The following is a 19,159-nucleotide window of genomic DNA, read 5'->3' as shown; positions in this document are numbered from 1 at the left end:
AAAAATTTGTTTTGATTGTTTTCAAAATTTGTATGCAATTTTGAGAAAATTCCTAGTAAAGAAAACCAAGACACATAGTTGAAAAATGACAAAAAATTGGAAACGAGAAACAGAAACGTTGCCAAACACACTGTATACTCCCTAAAAGCCAATTAACATTTAACAACACATTTTAAACATTTTTTTAAAAATTATTATAGATTATATTATGAATATAACCTCTAAATTGAAGTATATATTTTTAACGTTTTATTAGATTTAAACGTAGACTTTAACAATCAATTTAAAGATAGTTAACATATCATCAACTAAAAGGTCAAACATTTGACTTCTCACCCAGGGTGCTGTGCTAAAAAAATAGTAGATCAAAAACTGGTTTTATAATCATTTTAATACTTTGAATTTTTATCAAAATTTTTTCTAAATTTAAGCTACATATTTAAAGATGAGAAGAGTGATGACTGGGTACCGAGACAATTTCACGGCAAAGTAGCGGCCCAACGGCCCAATTTTTGGGTTTGGCAGTGTAGGGCCAATATTCAGGCCCATCGTGAGGCTCAGCCCTACATAAATTAATAAGAACTTTTTTTAAAATATAATTCTATAATCTTCTTACTATTATTTGAAATATTTCGACCGTAATTGACACCTACCTCTAACGAAAAAAGTCATGAAGTTGAATCTCTCACGTCCACTTGTTTTAGACAAAGAGAAAGATACTTTTTTAAAGGATAAAATCAAACCTTTATAAATAATTAAATTAAACTCAAACGTCAAACTATATTTTAATTAGAGAAAAAAACACACGCTCACATCTTCTCTCCGTATCTCATAATTTATTATAAAATAGATACTTTTTGAGTTTTGAAGAAAAGTAAAATAAAAAATAAATAGTTTTAAATAAACAATTTCTGGTATGCGCATCCCCTCTTCTTCTTCTTCTTCGGGGGAGAAAAAGGGAGAATCCAGCAATGGACAAACCTCCATATCTTCACCGTTCCCGCTTCTTCAGCAGGACTAAACTTCTTACTTTCTGGACTCTCATTTTTCTGGGTCTCCTATTTTTCCTATTTCCGAGATCACCTCCCTTGTCCGCCGATCGGACTCGCCGGTTTCTTCAAGCGGGGCCCGTTTGGGAGAATCGGATCCGGGACTCGACCCGGCCGCAGTCTCACTCGCGTTCTCACCGGGTGCTAGTCACCGGCGCGGCGGGGTTCGTCGGCTTTCACGTCTCCTTGGCACTGAAGCGCCGCGGCGATGGAGTCGTCGGCATTGACAATTTCAACGCCTATTACGACACCTCTCTCAAGCGCTCACGCGCCGCGCTACTTGATCGCGCCGGCGTGTTCGTCGTCGAGGGCGACGTCAATGACGGAGCCCTGCTGGGGAAGCTGTTCGAATTAGTTAAATTCACTCACGTAATGCACCTCGCGGCGCAGGCGGGCGTGCGATATGCGATGAAAAATCCCAATTCGTATGTGCAAAGCAATATTGGGGGTTTTGTGAGTGTACTCGAGGCGTGTAAATCGGCTAATCCGCAGCCGGCCATTGTTTGGGCGTCTTCTAGTTCGGTTTATGGGCTCAATTCTCGAGTCCCCTTTTCGGAGAGGGATCGTACGGATCAACCCGCCAGCTTATACGCTGCAACTAAGAAGGCTGGCGAGGAAATTGCACACACGTATAATCACATTTACGGGCTTTCAATTACTGGGTTGAGATTCTTCACGGTTTATGGACCATGGGGACGGCCAGATATGGCGTATTTCTTTTTCACTAAGGATATTCTGAAGGGGAAGACGATTAAGATTTTCGAAGGCCCTAATCACAGTTCTGTGGCGAGAGATTTTACTTACATCGACGACATTGTGAAGGGTTGTTTGGGTGCATTGGATACGGCGGGGAAGAGCACCGGGAGCGGCGGGAAGAAGAAGGGAAAGGCTCAATTGCGGGTGTTCAATCTTGGGAATACTTCGCCGGTGGTTGTTAGTAAGCTGGTGACCATTTTGGAGAAGTTGCTGCAGGTCAAGGCTAAGAAAATAGTGTTGCCAATGCCGAGGAACGGCGACGTCCCTTTCACCCATGCCAATATTACTCTGGCTCAGAAGGAGCTTGGCTACAAGCCCACCACAGATTTGCAGACAGGTTTGAAGAAATTTGTTGATTGGTATCTCCTTTATTATTCAAAATCTGGGAAGAAGATTGTTTTGTAGGCTGTAGTAGCTGAGTTCTTTCAAGAATTTGATCTAACTGATTTGTTGTTTTTCTCCCGTTTTCTACTGATCAGATTGATGGGTTGGAAATTTGGGGGAGTTGTAGGACAACTGTGTATTGATTTGTTGTGTGTCTGGATTGAGCTTTTTGGTAACAACAATTTCACTAGGAAAGCTTAGGATTTTAACCTTTTTGGAGTTCTTTTCTTTCACTTCTCTGTTTGTTTAGTTTGAGAGATGTACATTCTTCACAGGATCAAGACTTGTTTAATTGATTATTTATTCATTTGATGCCTTCTTTGCTGCTTCATGCTTTGCTGTAAGCAGTTTGCTATTCATCTTCATAAATTCTTTTTATGAAAAGAGACTTCTGTTTTTATGATGATTACAGCAAAAAGGACAGATTATTAAAACCAGTCTTCTCAGGGATATTAATAACCCTTGAAAATGTTGCATTTTCTGAGACAGATGCACAGATTGATAGCATGTTTTGGCAAATAGAGGCCTTTGATCAAAGTTTGTAGAGAGATGAAAGCAAAACACATTCACGAGCCCTCTTTTGGGACATTTTCTGTGGTTGAATATTGAAGAATATTTGCTTGCTGTCTCTGAAGAATCTTGAGAAAAGAAAACATATCAAGTTTGGTCGAGTTTTGTAAAACCATGTTTAGGTAGTTGTTGTTTTAGAAGTCACTTTTGCTTACATTTTTGTCTTGAATATGTTGAGCTTAGAAAAGTCGAGATTTTTCTTGTTTTGACAACAAAGATTGGTAACAGTGGTTCACATGATATGGTGTGAAAGGAGTGACATGTGTTTTAAAAACTTGGCCTTTTCTTTTTCCCTCTAAATTGTTGGCATGACTTGACAAAACATCAGTGTTTGGGTTTCTGTGGGATAACTTAACTGAAGTGATGCATTCAATGAAAAGCTTTTGGTTTCAGCACTTTGCAATTGGCAATTACCAATTACTGTGCCCAAATGGATTCATGTTCTTTGTTAAGTTTGTTTTGAAGAGAATTTTGCGATCTTATACTTGAGAATTGGCTCTTCTTACTCTTTTTTTTTTTTTTTTTGCGATAGAACGTCCTCTCGGCTCACTCTAAACATAGAAAGAAGCTGAACTTCTCGGCAACTGCTGAGTGTGTTTGGTATTATGCCTTCGAAGTGTTTATGGATGAAGAAAGTGTTTTTTTCCCCCCTCTAATTGATAGTGTTTAGTTAAGATTTTATAGTAGTAGAAAGTGCTTTTTAAAGATTTTGATTAGGAAATTTATAAAAACAAATACCAACGCCCTTTTTGAGAATCCTTTACTCCAATAATATCTAGGATTCTCATTGTGATATCTCAACCGGATAAGTTATTAATCCTTTCCCCCTCACAAAAAAATAAATAAATAAATAAATAAATCCAAATCCTTTTCCTCTCTACCAAGACTACAAAATATTCTTGTAAATTAGGGTCAATACCAAGCAAATAATTTCTTTCAAAATTTAAGCTTAAACGTTACTTTAGCAACAGCTTGAGTAGAGGTAAGGTGGAATACATCACTTACGAGCTCCAGACTTACAATCAATCATTTTTAAAGGAAGGTGTGTTTGGGTGTATCGATGGAACCTGAAGTCTTAAATATGAAAATTCTTAAATATGAAAATCACCCTCCAAGTAATAGATATCAATATTAAGAGATCAGTATCAAAAAGAAAAAAACAAAGATATTGAGAGATATATATAATATTTAGGGAGATTTGAGGAATCTACAAAAAAGAGTAAAAAGTGGCGTCCTTTGAATGTAGTGTGAATAATATTAACAAATCTCTCACAAAAAGAAAATTTCATTTCCTTGACTTTGCTTATCCTTTCAAAAAGTAAATAAAAATAATATAGCAGTAAGGGTAATATTATAATTATTAAAAATATGATAAGAAATTGGAACTAAACGTTGTGGAGGGGCCGCGCGAACGCAGGCCCCCACTAGCACAAATAACGACGTAGGCTCTGCTACAGTGAGCAGACCTTGGGCGGACACCCCTCCAAAGTGCAATGGAGGTCACCAGCCCAGGCCATGGGCCGTCTTGATCGCCCAATCACCCCGTCCAGGTAAGTATCTTTTCTGGTGCCCCTCCACTTGCTTTTATACCCACTCCGCGCCTCTCATCTCCGGATCCTCACCGATGTGGGACCAAACCACAACATTTTGTCTTGTGTTTTTCTGAGATAAAAAGTCTTAGCAACGTCTTCAAACATACACACACACCTTCTGGCTTCTAGTTCTAACATCACAATGTGCTGCGATGCCATTGATTGCACATGGAGAAACAGAAAGATGTAGATTGGTAACAAAGTTTGACCATTTGTTTCGCAATTTAGACCTACTTCTGAGCCTTTGGCTCTCATCCACAACTGCCAACTTAGTTTCACCCAAACTTTGATCAAATCATCCCACTAAACCGTGACAATGGTCATTAAGCCTCCTTCAATCCTATTATTCGCTCCGCCTAATCAAGACAATATGACTGCTCAAACAAAGATGTTTATTTCATAGCTTCAATGATAATTAATACCAAAAAGAAATGCCTTGTGTCATCTAATATCGGTTTGTGTCTACTTCGTAATTGTAACTCTTTTTACCCTTACTTTTTCCTCATAAGTAATTGAAATTGCATAATTAATAAATGGTTATGCTTTATCAAAAAAAAAAAAAAAAAAAAACCGACTGTGAGTATCCGACTAAGCTAGCAACACCTCAACTTAGAGCTGGGAAAGTGATTTTTACATGGTTGGTTGTTTTGATTTTGAAGATTAAAGAGATAATTTGACAAAAATTTGGGAGAGAAAAAATAGAAAGGAACACAAAGTGATCAGGAATTGTGATTTTTTTATTTTTCTAAAATCACTTGAAAATTATTATCAAACATGTCATTTAAAATATACGGCTAGCAAAGTAATTTAATTATCAGACCAAGTGCCAAAATCACTCCCAATGAAATCTCATTAAATATCATAAGGTTTGATCCTAGGATTCCGAAGATATTCCATTCAAAAAAGTGAAAGTTAAACCTATCTTAAATCATAGATAAACGGCTTCCATTTTTTAAAACTGAGAATTAATATATGAATTTTTAATTATTAACTTATCGAAGTCCAAAATGCCAGCCCCCCTTTCTTTAGTCATTTACAAGTTTTTTCAATAAAAAAAATCATGAAACTTGTATCTAAAGAACTGCATCTTTAAATCTCAATTAGAGCAGAAAATTGGCATCTCTATAGATACAAAATCTGCAAAGATAATAAATTAACACATAGTTCCAACGCAAGAAAATTGGCAGGAGTACAGAAAACTCTCTCAATGTCGTTAATTTCAACAAATAATGGGAAAAACTATTGCATTTAAGCCCCACAGACCTGACCGGTATGTTCCAAACCAAAAAGGTAACAACTGTCTAATGAGACTAAAAACAGGCAAAACATGAAAATAGGGCATTCATTGATCGGCAATGGTGACCTCAACCTCCACACCAGGTTCAATGGTGATGGAGGTAATCTGCTTCACCACGTCTGCAGAGCTGAATAGGTCGATAACTCGTTTGTGGACACGAAGCTCAAATCTGTCCCATGTGTTGGTACCTGCAATCAAAAACCAAATGAATGAATGATTTCAGAATGATGCAATCCCTAACAAACCACAAGATTTAATAACTTCAAAACTTCTAAAGTCGAGTTTGCATTGGATCATTCATATGAAAGAGGAATCAATAAGCGATCAAAAAATTGTCGGCATAATACTACAATTACTTCATAAGCAATGATTTCTCACATTAGAAAGACATATTTGACTTTCAGTTAATTTTTTCAAAAGAAAAAAATGGTCAATCCATATCCAACCCCACCCCAAGATAAAATACTTCACTGATACTAAAGAAGCAAGCCGAAACTAGAGAAAGTCATAGTTAACTGGAATGAAAAGTACCTTCACCACATGGAGATTTTCTGGTTGTAATGTTAAGAACCTTGGTAGGCATTCTTACTGGTCCCTTGACCCTCAACCTCTTGTCCTTGGCACCGCGAACCAAGTCGGTGCAAACTACATTGATTTAAACAAAAAGCACCTTAAATGAGAATACTTAAAGAAACTCAGCTACATGTAATTTGTTACGCTAACTAAGCAACCTTGAAGACAAGAAGGTAAGAATTTAATAACACCAGAACATCAAGGGAAAAAGACTCCAATCCTAACAAGTTCTTTGACAATTGCTGGACTAAAGTTCATCACTCAATACATAATCGGGATTCCATATCCCATGTATTCAACAAGAATATCTCTCCAAATGAAAATTATTTGCGTCTCAACAAGCATTGCAAGGAAATTACTAACCAAATATCCGACTCACTTTAATTGAAAATCATCAAATAACCATAGATGCGAAGATGCAACCTTCATTTTAGTGCAGAGGAAAAAAGAACAACAATTATAATGCAGCAAATCCAAAAGAAAAAATGATACCTTTCTCCAGGTTCTTAACATTTTTGGAGGAGAGAGTAATCCTGATCTTATGGATTTGCTCTTGCGTATCTTCTAAGCCTGGCTTAGTTGATTTCATCGCTGCGTACGCCATACTTCCAATTATCCTGAATCCAAAACGAGTCTGTCGAACGAACGCATCAATGTATTCAGCATTGGCAAAAAGAACTCAACCACAAGAGTCGTAAATGGGGATAAAAATAGATAACCTAGTTCAAAAACTTATATACATTCCGAAATCACATCATAATGAAGCACGAATTATGGTATTCAAAACTCTCCCATACGAGAAACAATTGGTAGATGCAGATAAGAAGAAAAATTGCATAATTCGAAAGAAAAACCTTGGATGGCGGCTGAGAAAGGAGATTTCTGCACTTACAGCTGCTACCTCTCCGAAAGAAGGAGATGCTATGATTTATATGGTTCTTATACTTACAATTAGGGTTTTTGAGATGGGCAGTGGGCGGGTCGGGTTGATAATTCGGCACTGGAAATGGAGCCCCACAAACTCGGGCCCAAATGTTGTGAGCCCAATGTAAGTCCACTTTTATTGCCCTTTTGCTCATAATTTATCACGTGCCCTAATTTCAATTGAATGTAATTTATTATAATAAATAAAAATTGAATGTAATTTATAATATTGTCCTACACATTTAGATACTAGGTTATTTTTGTCAATCTCTAAAAAATATATATTATAGGTTATTTATGTACAAAAATTATTTTTTAAAAATTGATATTATTATGAATAATTTCTAAATATGGTTTATTAGTATTAGGGCAAAATATATTTTTGGTCCATGAGGTTTGGGATAGGTGTCTAATTAGTCCTGAGGTTTGAGATAGGTGTCTAATTGGTCCCTTAAATTTTAAAATGAACACTTTTGGTCCGAGGTAGGTGTCTAATTGTTTCAAAATGAACACTTTTGGTCCTTTAAGGTTTAAAGTAGGTGTTAACTTGGTCCCTGAAGTTTTAAAATGAACACTTTTGGTCTCTGAAGTTCGAGAAATAGTTCTAAATGGTTCCTCTTTTTTTTTACTATTAATTAACTAATATTAAAATAACGTGACAAATTGCAATTAACTTGTTTATTGTAGTTGTCGATGTGACAAATTATATTAATTAAATAATATATGTGTAGATGATAGTACTTTCTCTCTCACCTCCTCATCTTTTCCTATCTCTTTCTCTTACCATTTTATGGCGACCACCACGTCTTTGCCGTCGCCGTCCGCCATTCATACCTTACATATATCATTTAATTAATATAATTTATCACATTAGCAACTACAATAAACAATTTAATTGCAATTTACCACGTTTTTATAATATTAGTTAATTAACCATACAAAAAATCATGGACCATTTAGAATCATTTCTCAAACTTCAAGGACCAAAAGTGTTCATTTTAAAGCTTTAGGGACCAAGTTGACACATACTTTAAACCTTAAGGACCAAAAAGTGTTCATTTTGAAACTTTAGGGACCAATTAGACGACTTACCTCAAACCTCAAGGACAAAAAATATTCATTTTAAAACTTCAGGATCAAGTAAACACCTGCCTCAAATCTCATGGATCAAAAATGTATTGTAGCTTTAAGACATAATTGTTAAAGTATGGTAGTCTTAACATTAGTTAGGACAAAAATGTTAATTTTGAATCATATTCTTAACACTGTGGTAGTTTTTTTGCCAGGTGAAACCGTCAACGATTTTTACAGTGAATATTTTGAAAAGCGGAAGGCTTAGTTGAAACTTTTTATGATCTTAAAGTTAACCTGAATTTAGTTTTGGTCTTAGAAATTGTCTACCATTAGGACAATTAAACTAGGGGGAAAAAACGTAAATATCTCTATTATGTAGAAATACTTGGCGGGCAGGACGATATATATAGATCAATAATGTGATTTTCCATCCCTTAGTTCAAAAACTCAATAATTTTCTTCTTTAAAGATCAAATATCTCCCTCATACATCAACTTCACGGATGCAAGTTTTTCTTTCTCTCTAACATGCCAGAAATATTATTGCATTCAATGTCTTCTCGAGTAGAAACACCCTTGCATTGTTAGATGTACTTGTTTGTTAGTTTACAACGGTTGAAAAAAAATAACTTATAAGAACTATAAATACCAAGAGGGAAAAAAAACTTTGTACTAGCAATTTTGTCGGAGACAGCAGAGTCTCCAAAATATTTACAATGAGTTCACTTTGGATACAAGTTTTGGTGATTTTGCTTTTTGTTTCACCTTAAGACTTCATATACTAATCAAAATATTATGTGAATTTTTTCGAAACTGTGAGTGTGCTCCAAAAAATTGTAAGTTTGTAAATATATCTTGGAAAATAAATATTAGTGTTGAATTTTTTGCATGAGCTAAATTAAAGTTTTTGGGTTACTAGCTCAATTGATCCAATGTGATAAAAAAAATGATATCAAAACTTTATGACGGTGACTTAAAGAATTAATTATCAATTAATTTTGAAATAAAACTCATAAAAAGTGAAATTTAAATAATTAAAGAAATTTATATTTAAATATATTTAATTGATAAATAATTTTATGTCACGTGGCCTGCTTGGAGTAAATCCCTATCATCGAGACTATATTATTTGGGTTGAGGAACACAGTGACAAATCACCCACCACGTCAGCACTTACCACTATCCCATGATCTCACCAGAAAAAATCACTTAATGGCCTACAACTTTAACAACAACAAAAAAAAAAAAAGAGAAAAAGATCTCAAGAATAAAGTATATAGAAAAAATTCTCATTTAATTTATCCTATTTGCTATATTTACATTTGAAGGACATATAATTTTTCTACTTCCCAATAAATTAAACACTAATTAAGCTTCTAGCTAGCATATAATATTACTTCCAAAAAAAAAAACTATTTCTCCCCCTCCATGCATGGCTACGGAGAGGGAGAAAATTCATAGATTCTTGCCAATAATAAGGGAGAACAAAAATTAAAGGCAAAAACACAGTGCTACTCAAGCATGAACGATCAGTTTCCTGACCTGTGGAACTGTAACCCTAAAAACGTGTTCTTCCCCAGTCCATTTATCCACCTTCACAACCCACTGGCTCCGCCGCCTCCTCCCACTTCCAGATCCTCCGACGATCCCACCGCCGTTTTTCCAAGACTCCGCCGCGACTCTCGTCACCACCACCCCTTCTCCGATCGGCAGAATGTGGGTCCCGCCGGACCACCCTCCGCATCCCTTGTTATCATTATTATTATTGCTCAGCGCGTTAAACCCCACCACCACCGTGCCGCCACCGCCGCCGCCTATTTGGCTTTGCGGCTTCGGCCTCCTCCTGGATCTTGATCTGACGGCTCCCAGGATGCCCACGTGGCCCTCTAAATTGCAGTCGATGACAACGAAATCTGCGTCTGTGTAATGAATTTTTATAAGGTTCTCGGCTTCTCCCACCACGAACTCGATCCCATCATGTGATAGAATCGTTTGCGAAACATGAAGGTCTTCTTGCCGTGGAACTATGCAGACCACTCGCCCGCCGGTCTGCACTGCGGCGGCCGCCAGGGCAAGAATAATCTTGTGGTCGGTGCATCTTTCGTATGCGACGACCATTAGCTGCGCGTTGTTTCCTGCCGCCATCGCTGAAATGAACTCTGCTACGTCGGGTTCTTTCGCTTTCTGGCCCTGAAAACATACACCAGATCTATCAAATCACTGCTAAACTAAAAAGCTTTTTTTCGTTACAGGCGAGATGATGATCAGATGGTTTGTTTTTGTTTGTTTATTTGTACTTACCATTTTGAGGGTGTTGAGGAAGGCTTCTGTGGCATTCTCGGCAGACCAGGTAGCCATGGTGTACTTTCTCTCTCTCTACCTGAGTTTTCTGATCTGTCTTCCCGAAGAACTTCAAACTTTTTTGGGAAATGGATAAAATATTGCTTGCTTCTTGTGGGTTATTATGTGGAAATATATGATGTTTTGAGGTGTTTGTGGGATAGTTTGTTTATATAGGAGAGGAGGGGAAATGGGGAATCCAAGAAGATTGGTACTGAAAGGCAACTGTTTGGCCACACCCCATCTGCCAAGTTGTTGAAATTAATAATATTTACTCATTATATCATTATATAATTGATGTATATGTATATATTTGAACTCCTGGCCAAATATTTCGTGGCCCCATCCTTTTTTTTTACTGAATTATAGATCCATTGTACAACGTGTGCTATATATATGTATTTTGTACATTGATGCGATATAGTTTTACTAACATGAACAGTAGTAATTGATATCCGTTTCTGATTAATTAGTCAAGAGTTCGAATCTCTAGCTCTACTTGTTATATTAAGAAAAAAAAAATGATGATATACGCCAGAATTTATGGGAATATATTGTATGGGAATAAGGGGGGTCGTTTTTCAAAAATTATTTTGAAAAATACTATAATATTAAAATTATAAAATATATAGAAACTACTTCTCTCATTGTCAATTTTTATTTGGATGTATAAAACTACTCGATTTGTTAGATTTGTGATTTATAAAAGTTAGTATTATGGAATATAAAATGTGGGGTTTCATGAGTTCTATATGCTAGATTATGTAACTTGGATTCGTATTTCGTATAAATTTTGGGATTACATGAACGTATATAATTACTAGGAGATAAACTATCACATTAACCAGAGGTTAAGCTTCTTAATTAATCTAAACGAAACAGTATTTTAATATAGCATACTAGTGGGATCTTACCTGGAAATCTGACGATTGTTTAATTAGGAGGTTTCCTTGCAACAACTTTGAGAAGTTATTGACCAAAATAGAAAATTATTGATTTCTTGATAATTATTTAAGTTTGAACAAACACTATGCCCCAAAAATTGATTATTTACCTGTAATGTCTTGTTTTTGAGGGACAAAAGGAACTTTGATTTAGACCCAAATAAAGTATTATGCTAGAAATGTGATACTAAGTTCTTTTGTCAATGTTTTTTGGGGACAAAATCAGACCCACCCCATGTTAGCGGAGGCAGCAGGGCTAACCCAAATTGATATTTTCAATAGGTAAAACCTTGAGGATAAAAGTTTTTAACGTTAAATAAATACAAAAACTTTGTCCTAGCAATGTTTATTGATTTGATGTCCTCTTTTGTACGGGCTGTCATGACATTAGTACATATTTGCACATGAGATCGCGATAATTGAATAATGTTCGTATCGATGGCGCTTGATATTTATGGTTGGATTTGGTTTTATTAAAAAAGATATTGATATAATTGGTTAATAATGTTACATTATTATGCATCAGCCAAAATGATACAAATCACATGCAAATAGCTAGTAACTTGGATCATTTTGATAATAATGAAAATATTTTTGATTTGATTCATGATCATATATCTTGTAATTTGTTTCTATTCTTTTAATATTTTTGAAATATTAACTAAACTTTTAAATATAAGTAGTACTTTGTGATTTTTTTTATAAGTTTTTGGAATATAGTTTAAGATTTAAGATTTTAGTCTCGAATAAATTAATAGTTACAATCATTATTGGATTTTACATGTGGAACTTATAATTATTAAAAACTAGGATATGGGAAACTTATAGATTTTTTAGACTTGTGTATCCAACTTTTACTATGTCATTTTCCTTCCTGAGTTGATATTAATATATTAATATATAGTTGATCACTACGTTCGACTTTGTTAACGAAAAAGAAAAAAGACAAAATAATTCATTGATTTTACCAATGCATGTGACATTGACAACCCCGTTAATCATTATCATACATATAAAGAGAGAGGTCAATCTAAATATAATTCTCAACTAAAATAATGTTGGAATTGCAACTTGTGCAGACAAAGTTCGAGACCTTTTTTGGGAGAAATAAAAAATAAAGTCTGTGAGAATTAATTATGTCCAAAGCGAACAATATTATACTATTGTAGAGATATTTTTCGGTATCGTTGTTTTTGTATATCTCCGACTAAAATTTTGAAAATGAAAGGTAAGGGAGTGAGGTGGCAGATTGGAAATTAAGGATGATTCCTGTTTATTGTGTCCCCATGAAAGGCATGCAATAGATCTAGATCAGATCAATTTGCTACCCTTACAAAGGACATTGCCCAAACAAAGCAAGCCCATAAAATAAACACTTTACAGTCCTTGTTGAGTTTTTCTCTCTCTTCAATTACAAGATGCCCCCATTATTGTGGCCACTGTGTGCTTGCTTGGAAGATGGCCATGGAGAAAGAATAAAGGAAGAAGAAACAGTCCAACAATTGGATTTTTCTTCAGTTTGTTCTGATATGATCATCATGCTTTTTGTTTTTATATATATACTCTTCTTTTCTTTTCTTTGTTCCCAATAATATCTGTATGGTGTGGTGTTGTTTAATGTGATTCCTTGAATTTGTAAGAGAAAATGGGGCGTGGGTTGGAAAGTGACGGGAAATGGGAGAGTTCATGGGTTAAGAGGATGAACAAAGTTGTGGGTCTTCGATTTCGAGATATATATTTATTCTCTTTGGATAATGAATTGAGTCAGAGAGGAAGACATATGCCTGTATCTGTATCTAATAACGCCACCACATATGGAATCATAATACAACTTCCCTTTCTCATTTCCAAATATATATATATATATATATATTCTTTTTTTTTTGTTAGAAAGAAAATGAATTGGGACCGCATAGATTAGGATCGCAGCTAAAATAGATTGAAAAGAAGTAATGAAGAAGTGGGAGGAGAAGAATAGGACAGAGTGGTTTAACCTGAAAAATCCCTAAACAAATTATTGTAAAAACTATGGGTAAAGATAGAATAATTCTACTCAACAAAAAATAAAAGTATTACAAATTTTATCTCGAGAACATAACCTCTCTTATGAGAAGAAACTCTCTAATCTATTTTATCTCATAAAGCTTGTGCTTTAGTTGACTTAAAGTTGGTGATTCTAGGATGAGTTGTCAAAAATGGATACTCACCTATTTATGGCTCAAACATACTTGTTCATCGAGTAAATTTTATGGCTGCACATATGTCACATATTAACCTTAGATAAAGTGATGATCTAGTGACCATAGATTTGTCACATATTGTCCTTGAATAAGATGATAATCTTGTGACCTCGATTTTGCCATATCTTGCATTCTAGTAGCTTCTAATGTGAATTCAAATTTTCAAAGAAACTTATTCTAGTAGCTTCTTCTAGAGACTTTTTGAACGAGCTTGGAAATATATATTATTTAACATTTTTTAAATTTGAACAAAGAGTGTCACATAATTAACCATAAGTAAACTTAAGTGGAAGTTGTAATAGATAATCTCGACCCTTATAATCTCACACAAATTAAATATAAGTTGGACATGTAATTAACTAAAGACAATGTATTCATTAGTATGAGCAAAATCATGATGAAGATATATGTATAAATTTAATTGTGTGAACCAATATATTCAATTAACCGAAGACATTTTATTAGAAAGTTATAAATTATAAACAAATTATGATAACTTTTAATAAGTAACTATAAGCATTTTATTTAAAAATTGTAAATTATAAATTAATCGAAGACTCTTTTTTTTTAAACAATTAATCGAAGACATTTTATTTGAAAATAGTCGACCAAAAAGTATTCCTATAGATACGCTAGAATGCTTATTAAATCAATTATTTTATACATCATATTATTATCGTCATCAATTATTTTGATTTGTTTGAATGAAATATGAAAATTCAATAATGATTTAAATGTTTGTTTATAATTCAAAGCTGAATCGTTCAAGAAGAAATGTAATTCAACGCCCACGTGCACGGCAGCACGACAGCGCGGGAGGTGGAAACGGTCAAGAAAATGAAAGTTTTATATTAATATTTTGATATCAAGCCACAATTATTTTAATAATGTGAAAAGAAATGCAACTGTGCAAGTGCTAATAAGATTTAACAAATAAATTTAATCCATAAATTTAATATTGTATATGATTATTTTTTTTCTGAGTAAAATGAAGCTAACTCTTAGTCAGAAGCAACTGCTGAACAAATTTTACCTTTAATAACTTTACTGGGTTTAATTACTCTTGTCGATAAAATATTCATACGTCTTGTCATATCAATGACTTATATTCAAATCACAATTTATCTTAGAGACTGTGTTACATTATTATTTTTTTAATACTACGAACATTTCATTAATAATATTAACAACAATGACCAAATGCAAATATAGTCTAAGAGTTGGATCGTTCCATTGAAATTTATAATATAATTGCTTAGTAAAATTTATGGGCTCACTTTTTGCCTGGATGCACACAAGAAAGTCCTATCATCAACATCATGGATGGAACTACGTCGCGTCTGGGGGCTGGAGCCCCATAAACTTTTGAACGTGTTGAATAAGTATATTAAACTTTAGAGATAGTTGCGATATAAAGACAAAAAATAAGGGGGAAAGTACTTGAGACAATGGTAATTCAAGTACCACAAATATCATCACAATAATATGATATTGTTCATTTTGAATATAAACTTTATAACTTTGTTTGGGGCCTCGTATAGATAATTGTTACCATGGATCACTTTATTCTCTAACCAATGTAAGACTTTGTATACACTCATTGCAATCTCAACACATAATGCTAGGAGATAGTGTCGTGGCGTAGCGTTACACTGCCTTATAAAAGTATGCTTTTGTTTTAGGTTTTTTTGCAAAAGTAAAATTAGGGAGTGAGTTGCCGACAGTTACAGAGATAAATAGAGAAAAACAAACGTGGTAAGTAGAGCATTGACAATCCATCCTCGTGATTCTAATTAATGAGGTTTTTCATATTCTATTCCTAAATAGTCATTGTTGTAATGCTATGAAATTAGGGCATTGTCATTGTATATTATATCCAAAGAGTGTTATAGGATAAGTGAAGACTCATTGTAGTATTCCTATCATAGTAGAGTTTGTCATTGCATAAGACTATACGAACTTGTCATTGCATAAGACTATACGAAGTATAAACTCAGGAAAACTAATATATTTATTTGGTGTTTATTTTTCTATCTTTATCTTATATTTCCTTTATTATGGATTAAATTGTGGGTGGAAAGGAAAATTGGTGTAATATTTATGTGTATCTAAATTTATAGTTAAAATAACTCTTTAAAATTAAAATTGACTTTTGAGTTTTGAACTTACGTGCCACTCATGTTTTTTTTTTTTTTTGACATCCCCCTCATGTTTTCCAAACTCTGACGTGGTAGCATTCCACGTCAGATCATGTGCCTAGTCGGCGATTTGCAAAAATAGCGTTGAAATAAAAATACAATAATAGAATAACTATTTTCTCTCTCCCTAACGCGGAAGTACCGTCGTAATCAATCGCGCAGCTGAGATACCGGGTTTCCAAGTCCGCCGGAGTCGTCGCCGGAGGTTTTACAGAGAAGCCGGAGAGAGATTCCGATTCCGATGGGGAACACAAATTGTTTATTGTTTGGGTGCGTGGAGCAAGCGAGTGTGGGGGTGGTGGAGAGGTGGGGAAGATTTGAAAAGTTGGCCCAGCCCGGGCTCCATTTCTTTAACCCTTTAGCCGGCGAGTGCCTCGCCGGTATCCTCTCCACCAGAATCTCTTCCCTCGATGTTCGCATTGAGACTAAGACCAAGGTATTTCTCCCTTCGTCTCTCACAATTTTCTTCCGGTGGTCGTAATTTCAAGTTTTATAGCCACGGAATTCAGGGATTTTCCCCTCTAATGAATATTCATTCTGCGATCCTTCTGCTTCCCTTCTACTCGTTATGTATAATAAGTAGTTGTCTGCACTAATTTACTCTGAATTTAGAGTTTCTCGTACTTGAATTGGAGTTTACAGGAAACGGTTCGCCAGATTCAAGATAATTTTCTGTTTCGCAGAAAGGTATCTAATCGATTTGGCGTGGATTAAGGCTAAACTTCTTAATTGGTACTTCTGCATTGTTGCTTAGCTCTTATGTACTCAGATGACCTAACGGTGGAATCGATACCATGGTACTATAAACGGGGTTTACGTAATAGAGTAAATAAGAAAGAAAAGAGATAGGCCATACAGCTAAAATGAAATTCCTACATGAAAACGGAGGTTTGGATGATAATTTCGAGAAGAGGAGATGATTTGTTTCTGAACGCTAACGAAGTGGCCTCTTTGAATAATCTGGTTCATAATCACGAATTCTGATATTCTTCCTGCAGGATAATGTCTTTGTGCAATTGCTGTGTTCAATTCAGTACCGAGTCATCAAAGAAAATGCTGACGATGCATTTTATGAGTTGCAAAACCCCCAAGAACAGATCCAGGCTTATGTGTTTGATGGTACACGCTCTGATCTCACAGACGCTATTTAGCTCTATAACTAATTCTCTTTATATTTTCATGGTTTGGGTATTACTTAGTAATGCGTTTGGTTATTGATTCAAGTGGTTCGTGCTCTTGTCCCAAGAATGACTTTGGATGAACTCTTTGAACAAAAGGGCGAAGTTGCTAAAGCTGTATCGGAGGAACTTGAAAAGGTGACTTGACTTTTTATTGATTGCTACACGCTTGATTACACCCCCTCGCCTCCCAAACTTTGTGTGTAGCTGCTTTCCATTTTTCTCTCCAATTCATAAGGGTTGTTTAGACTATATAGAGAAATGAATTATAGAAATATGAGATTGTGTACCCTATATTTACTTGGTGGATTTGTAATTTGTAAAACTAACGGTGTAGCTTGAGAAGTGTGCTTCAGAAGGATAGATTTACATATGTGAAATTAAAAAACTCATCTCTTGAAGATAAAAACACACACATATGAAATAGTCCATGAATCAAATGCCTCCGTCGGGTTATTTGAAAGCAGACGTTCAAGCATGGAATATAAAAAAAGAACCATGGATGAGGACACAATCTGGATCTTAGTGTCAGCATTTTTTAAAACATGCAGTATTCTTATGTATTGCGAGTTATATCTGTTTCAATAATATTTAGTTGATTTGGAGTCTGGAAAATTTTTAAATGCCTCTCTTTAATTTTTGTCGTGATTAGCTTATTATTTTATAAGATATTAGAAAATGGTTGGGACCTCGTAAGACGACCGACACAAAGATTTCAACATATATTCACCTTTTGTATCAGGTGATGGGAGATTATGGATACAGTATTGAGCACATTTTAATGGTAGATATAATACCGGATGCTTCTGTGCGCAGGGCAATGAATGAGATTAATGCAGGTAATGTTCTTGGTAATTTTGCTTGTCATATCATATAGGAAGGGCCGCCCTCTGTCCCTCTCCCTCTCCTCTATTATGTAATTTGGTGTAACTGTTTTTTCTTCATTCCATCATTAAACAGTCAACATGCCATGTCCATTAATTTGGGTGGAGCAAACGAAGCATGTTCTCCTTCTGCATGGACTATTCATATAATTTTCAGTTTTCAATTCCCTTTATATTTTGTTTGACTGTCTCTATTATGAGATCTTCAGTTTCTACGGTGCTGCATTTTATTCTACAGCCCAAAGGCTTCAACTTGCCAGTGTATACAAAGGCGAAGCGGAGAAGGTGCTCCTAGTAAAAAAAGCAGAAGCTGAAGCTGAAGCAAAATACCTGGGTGGTGTTGGTGTGGCAAGGCAGAGACAGGCGATCACAGATGGTCTGAGAGAGAATATCTTAAACTTCTCTCATAAGGTGGAAGGTACCTCAGCTAAAGAAGTCATGGATCTGATCTTGATCACTCAATATTTTGACACCATCAAGGACCTTGGGAATTCCTCAAAGAACACAACTGTGTTCATACCTCACGGCCCGGGTCATGTTAGAGATATCAGTGACCAAGTACGCAGCGGGATGATGGAGGCCGCGAGCGCCCAGGCAGGGCTCACGAGGGATGAGGTGAACACCAATTTACTTGAGTGATCCATCGAGTACCGTATGTATGTATCTCTTCTTTCTCTTCAAGTTTGAAGAAAATGCCCTTTGTGTGTGAAGAGATTTGTGTATGCCAATGTAACGGTTTGCAGAGTCGATATTTGTTTTGGTTTCATGTATAGATAGAGAGACAAGGGTTAATAATATAATATTCACTGCGCTGGAAAATGCTGCTTCTAATATTGTAATTTTCTTACTGCTTGGGCTTCCTGTCCTTTAACATTAACAAAATGTTCTGTAATTGTATTGGATTTCTTCTCATGTTAATGGTGAGCCATTATATGACACATGCATGTGTTATGGCGTGGCACAAGTCGATATTGAGTGACTGTCAATGGAGGACGGAGTTTTTTCTTTTTTAACATTGTCGGTGGCATGAGTGTATCGACATTGGGCTTCTTCTCACGGGTAGGTTCCAAAAGAGGGTGTAGCCTCAAAATAAGTATAACTAACATTCGATTTTTTTTCCGCGTCTGCTAATAGCTAATTTGAGTATAGTTCAAGTG

The 19,159-nt window shown here is 35.3% G+C and overlaps 4 protein-coding genes and 1 non-coding gene across 5 annotated transcripts; 2 read left to right on the top strand and 3 right to left on the bottom strand.

Annotated features, from left to right (window-relative positions):
- The first annotated feature begins 887 nt into the window (after positions 1–887).
- LOC111011550 (UDP-glucuronate 4-epimerase 2) lies at positions 888–2,507 on the top strand. The gene has a single exon (XM_022285364.2). The coding sequence runs from the start codon at positions 972–974 to the stop codon at positions 2,208–2,210; it is 1,239 nt and encodes a 412-aa protein (XP_022141056.1). The 5' UTR covers positions 888–971; the 3' UTR covers positions 2,211–2,507.
- Positions 2,508–4,155: 1,648 nt separating this feature from the next.
- Positions 4,156–4,317, bottom strand: LOC148208370 (U1 spliceosomal RNA). The gene has a single exon (XR_015788616.1). It is a non-coding gene; the product is annotated as a U1 spliceosomal RNA (small nuclear RNA).
- Positions 4,318–5,451: 1,134 nt separating this feature from the next.
- On the bottom strand, positions 5,452–7,225 carry LOC111011551 (small ribosomal subunit protein uS10y). Its single transcript, XM_022285365.2, has 4 exons — positions 7,076–7,225; positions 6,714–6,855; positions 6,180–6,293; positions 5,452–5,836 (listed from the first exon to the last, which is right to left on the bottom strand). Exons 2-4 carry the CDS (start codon positions 6,823–6,825, stop codon positions 5,694–5,696), a joined length of 369 nt encoding a protein of 122 aa, XP_022141057.1. The 5' UTR covers positions 6,826–6,855; positions 7,076–7,225; the 3' UTR covers positions 5,452–5,693.
- Positions 7,226–9,479: 2,254 nt separating this feature from the next.
- LOC111011646 (DUF1442 family protein (DUF1442)) lies at positions 9,480–10,743 on the bottom strand. Its single transcript, XM_022285498.2, has 2 exons — positions 10,520–10,743; positions 9,480–10,408 (listed from the first exon to the last, which is right to left on the bottom strand). Exons 1-2 carry the CDS (start codon positions 10,574–10,576, stop codon positions 9,734–9,736), a joined length of 732 nt encoding a protein of 243 aa, XP_022141190.1. The 5' UTR covers positions 10,577–10,743; the 3' UTR covers positions 9,480–9,733.
- Positions 10,744–16,041: 5,298 nt separating this feature from the next.
- LOC111011709 (SPFH/Band 7/PHB domain-containing membrane-associated protein family) lies at positions 16,042–18,940 on the top strand. Its single transcript, XM_022285576.2, has 5 exons — positions 16,042–16,376; positions 16,939–17,059; positions 17,165–17,256; positions 17,861–17,957; positions 18,241–18,940. Exons 1-5 carry the CDS (start codon positions 16,182–16,184, stop codon positions 18,639–18,641), a joined length of 906 nt encoding a protein of 301 aa, XP_022141268.1. The 5' UTR covers positions 16,042–16,181; the 3' UTR covers positions 18,642–18,940.
- Positions 18,941–19,159: the final 219 nt, after the last annotated feature.

Source organism: Momordica charantia (assembly GCF_013281855.1).
Source record: "Momordica charantia cultivar OHB3-1 chromosome 10 unlocalized genomic scaffold, Mcharantia_2.0 BLBB01000010.1, whole genome shotgun sequence".
In the NCBI taxonomy this organism is placed as follows: Eukaryota; Viridiplantae; Streptophyta; class Magnoliopsida; order Cucurbitales; family Cucurbitaceae; genus Momordica; species Momordica charantia.
The sequence above is the reverse complement of the archived record's forward strand: the minus strand, read 5'-3'. Positions and strand labels throughout refer to the sequence as shown.

Excerpts from the sequence above, each read along its gene's own strand:
- LOC111011550 (XM_022285364.2), top strand. The coding sequence starts at position 972 with ATGGACAAACCTCCATATCTTCACCGTTCCCGCTTCTTCAGCAGGACT.
- LOC111011551 (XM_022285365.2), bottom strand. The coding sequence starts at position 6,825 with ATGGCGTACGCAGCGATGAAATCAACTAAGCCAGGCTTAGAAGATACG. Across the intron at positions 6,294-6,713 it reads TGTTAAGAACCTGGAGAAAG|TTTGCACCGACTTGGTTCGC; the intron begins GTATCATTTTTT and ends AAATCAATGTAG. Across the intron at positions 5,837-6,179 it reads AAAATCTCCATGTGGTGAAG|GTACCAACACATGGGACAGA; the intron begins GTACTTTTCATT and ends TTTTGATTGCAG.
- LOC111011646 (XM_022285498.2), bottom strand. The coding sequence starts at position 10,576 with ATGGCTACCTGGTCTGCCGAGAATGCCACAGAAGCCTTCCTCAACACC. Across the intron at positions 10,409-10,519 it reads TCCTCAACACCCTCAAAATG|GGCCAGAAAGCGAAAGAACC; the intron begins GTAAGTACAAAT and ends GTATGTTTTCAG.
- LOC111011709 (XM_022285576.2), top strand. The coding sequence starts at position 16,182 with ATGGGGAACACAAATTGTTTATTGTTTGGGTGCGTGGAGCAAGCGAGT. Across the intron at positions 16,377-16,938 it reads GCATTGAGACTAAGACCAAG|GATAATGTCTTTGTGCAATT; the intron begins GTATTTCTCCCT and ends TTCTTCCTGCAG. Across the intron at positions 17,958-18,240 it reads AATGAATGAGATTAATGCAG|CCCAAAGGCTTCAACTTGCC; the intron begins GTAATGTTCTTG and ends TTTATTCTACAG.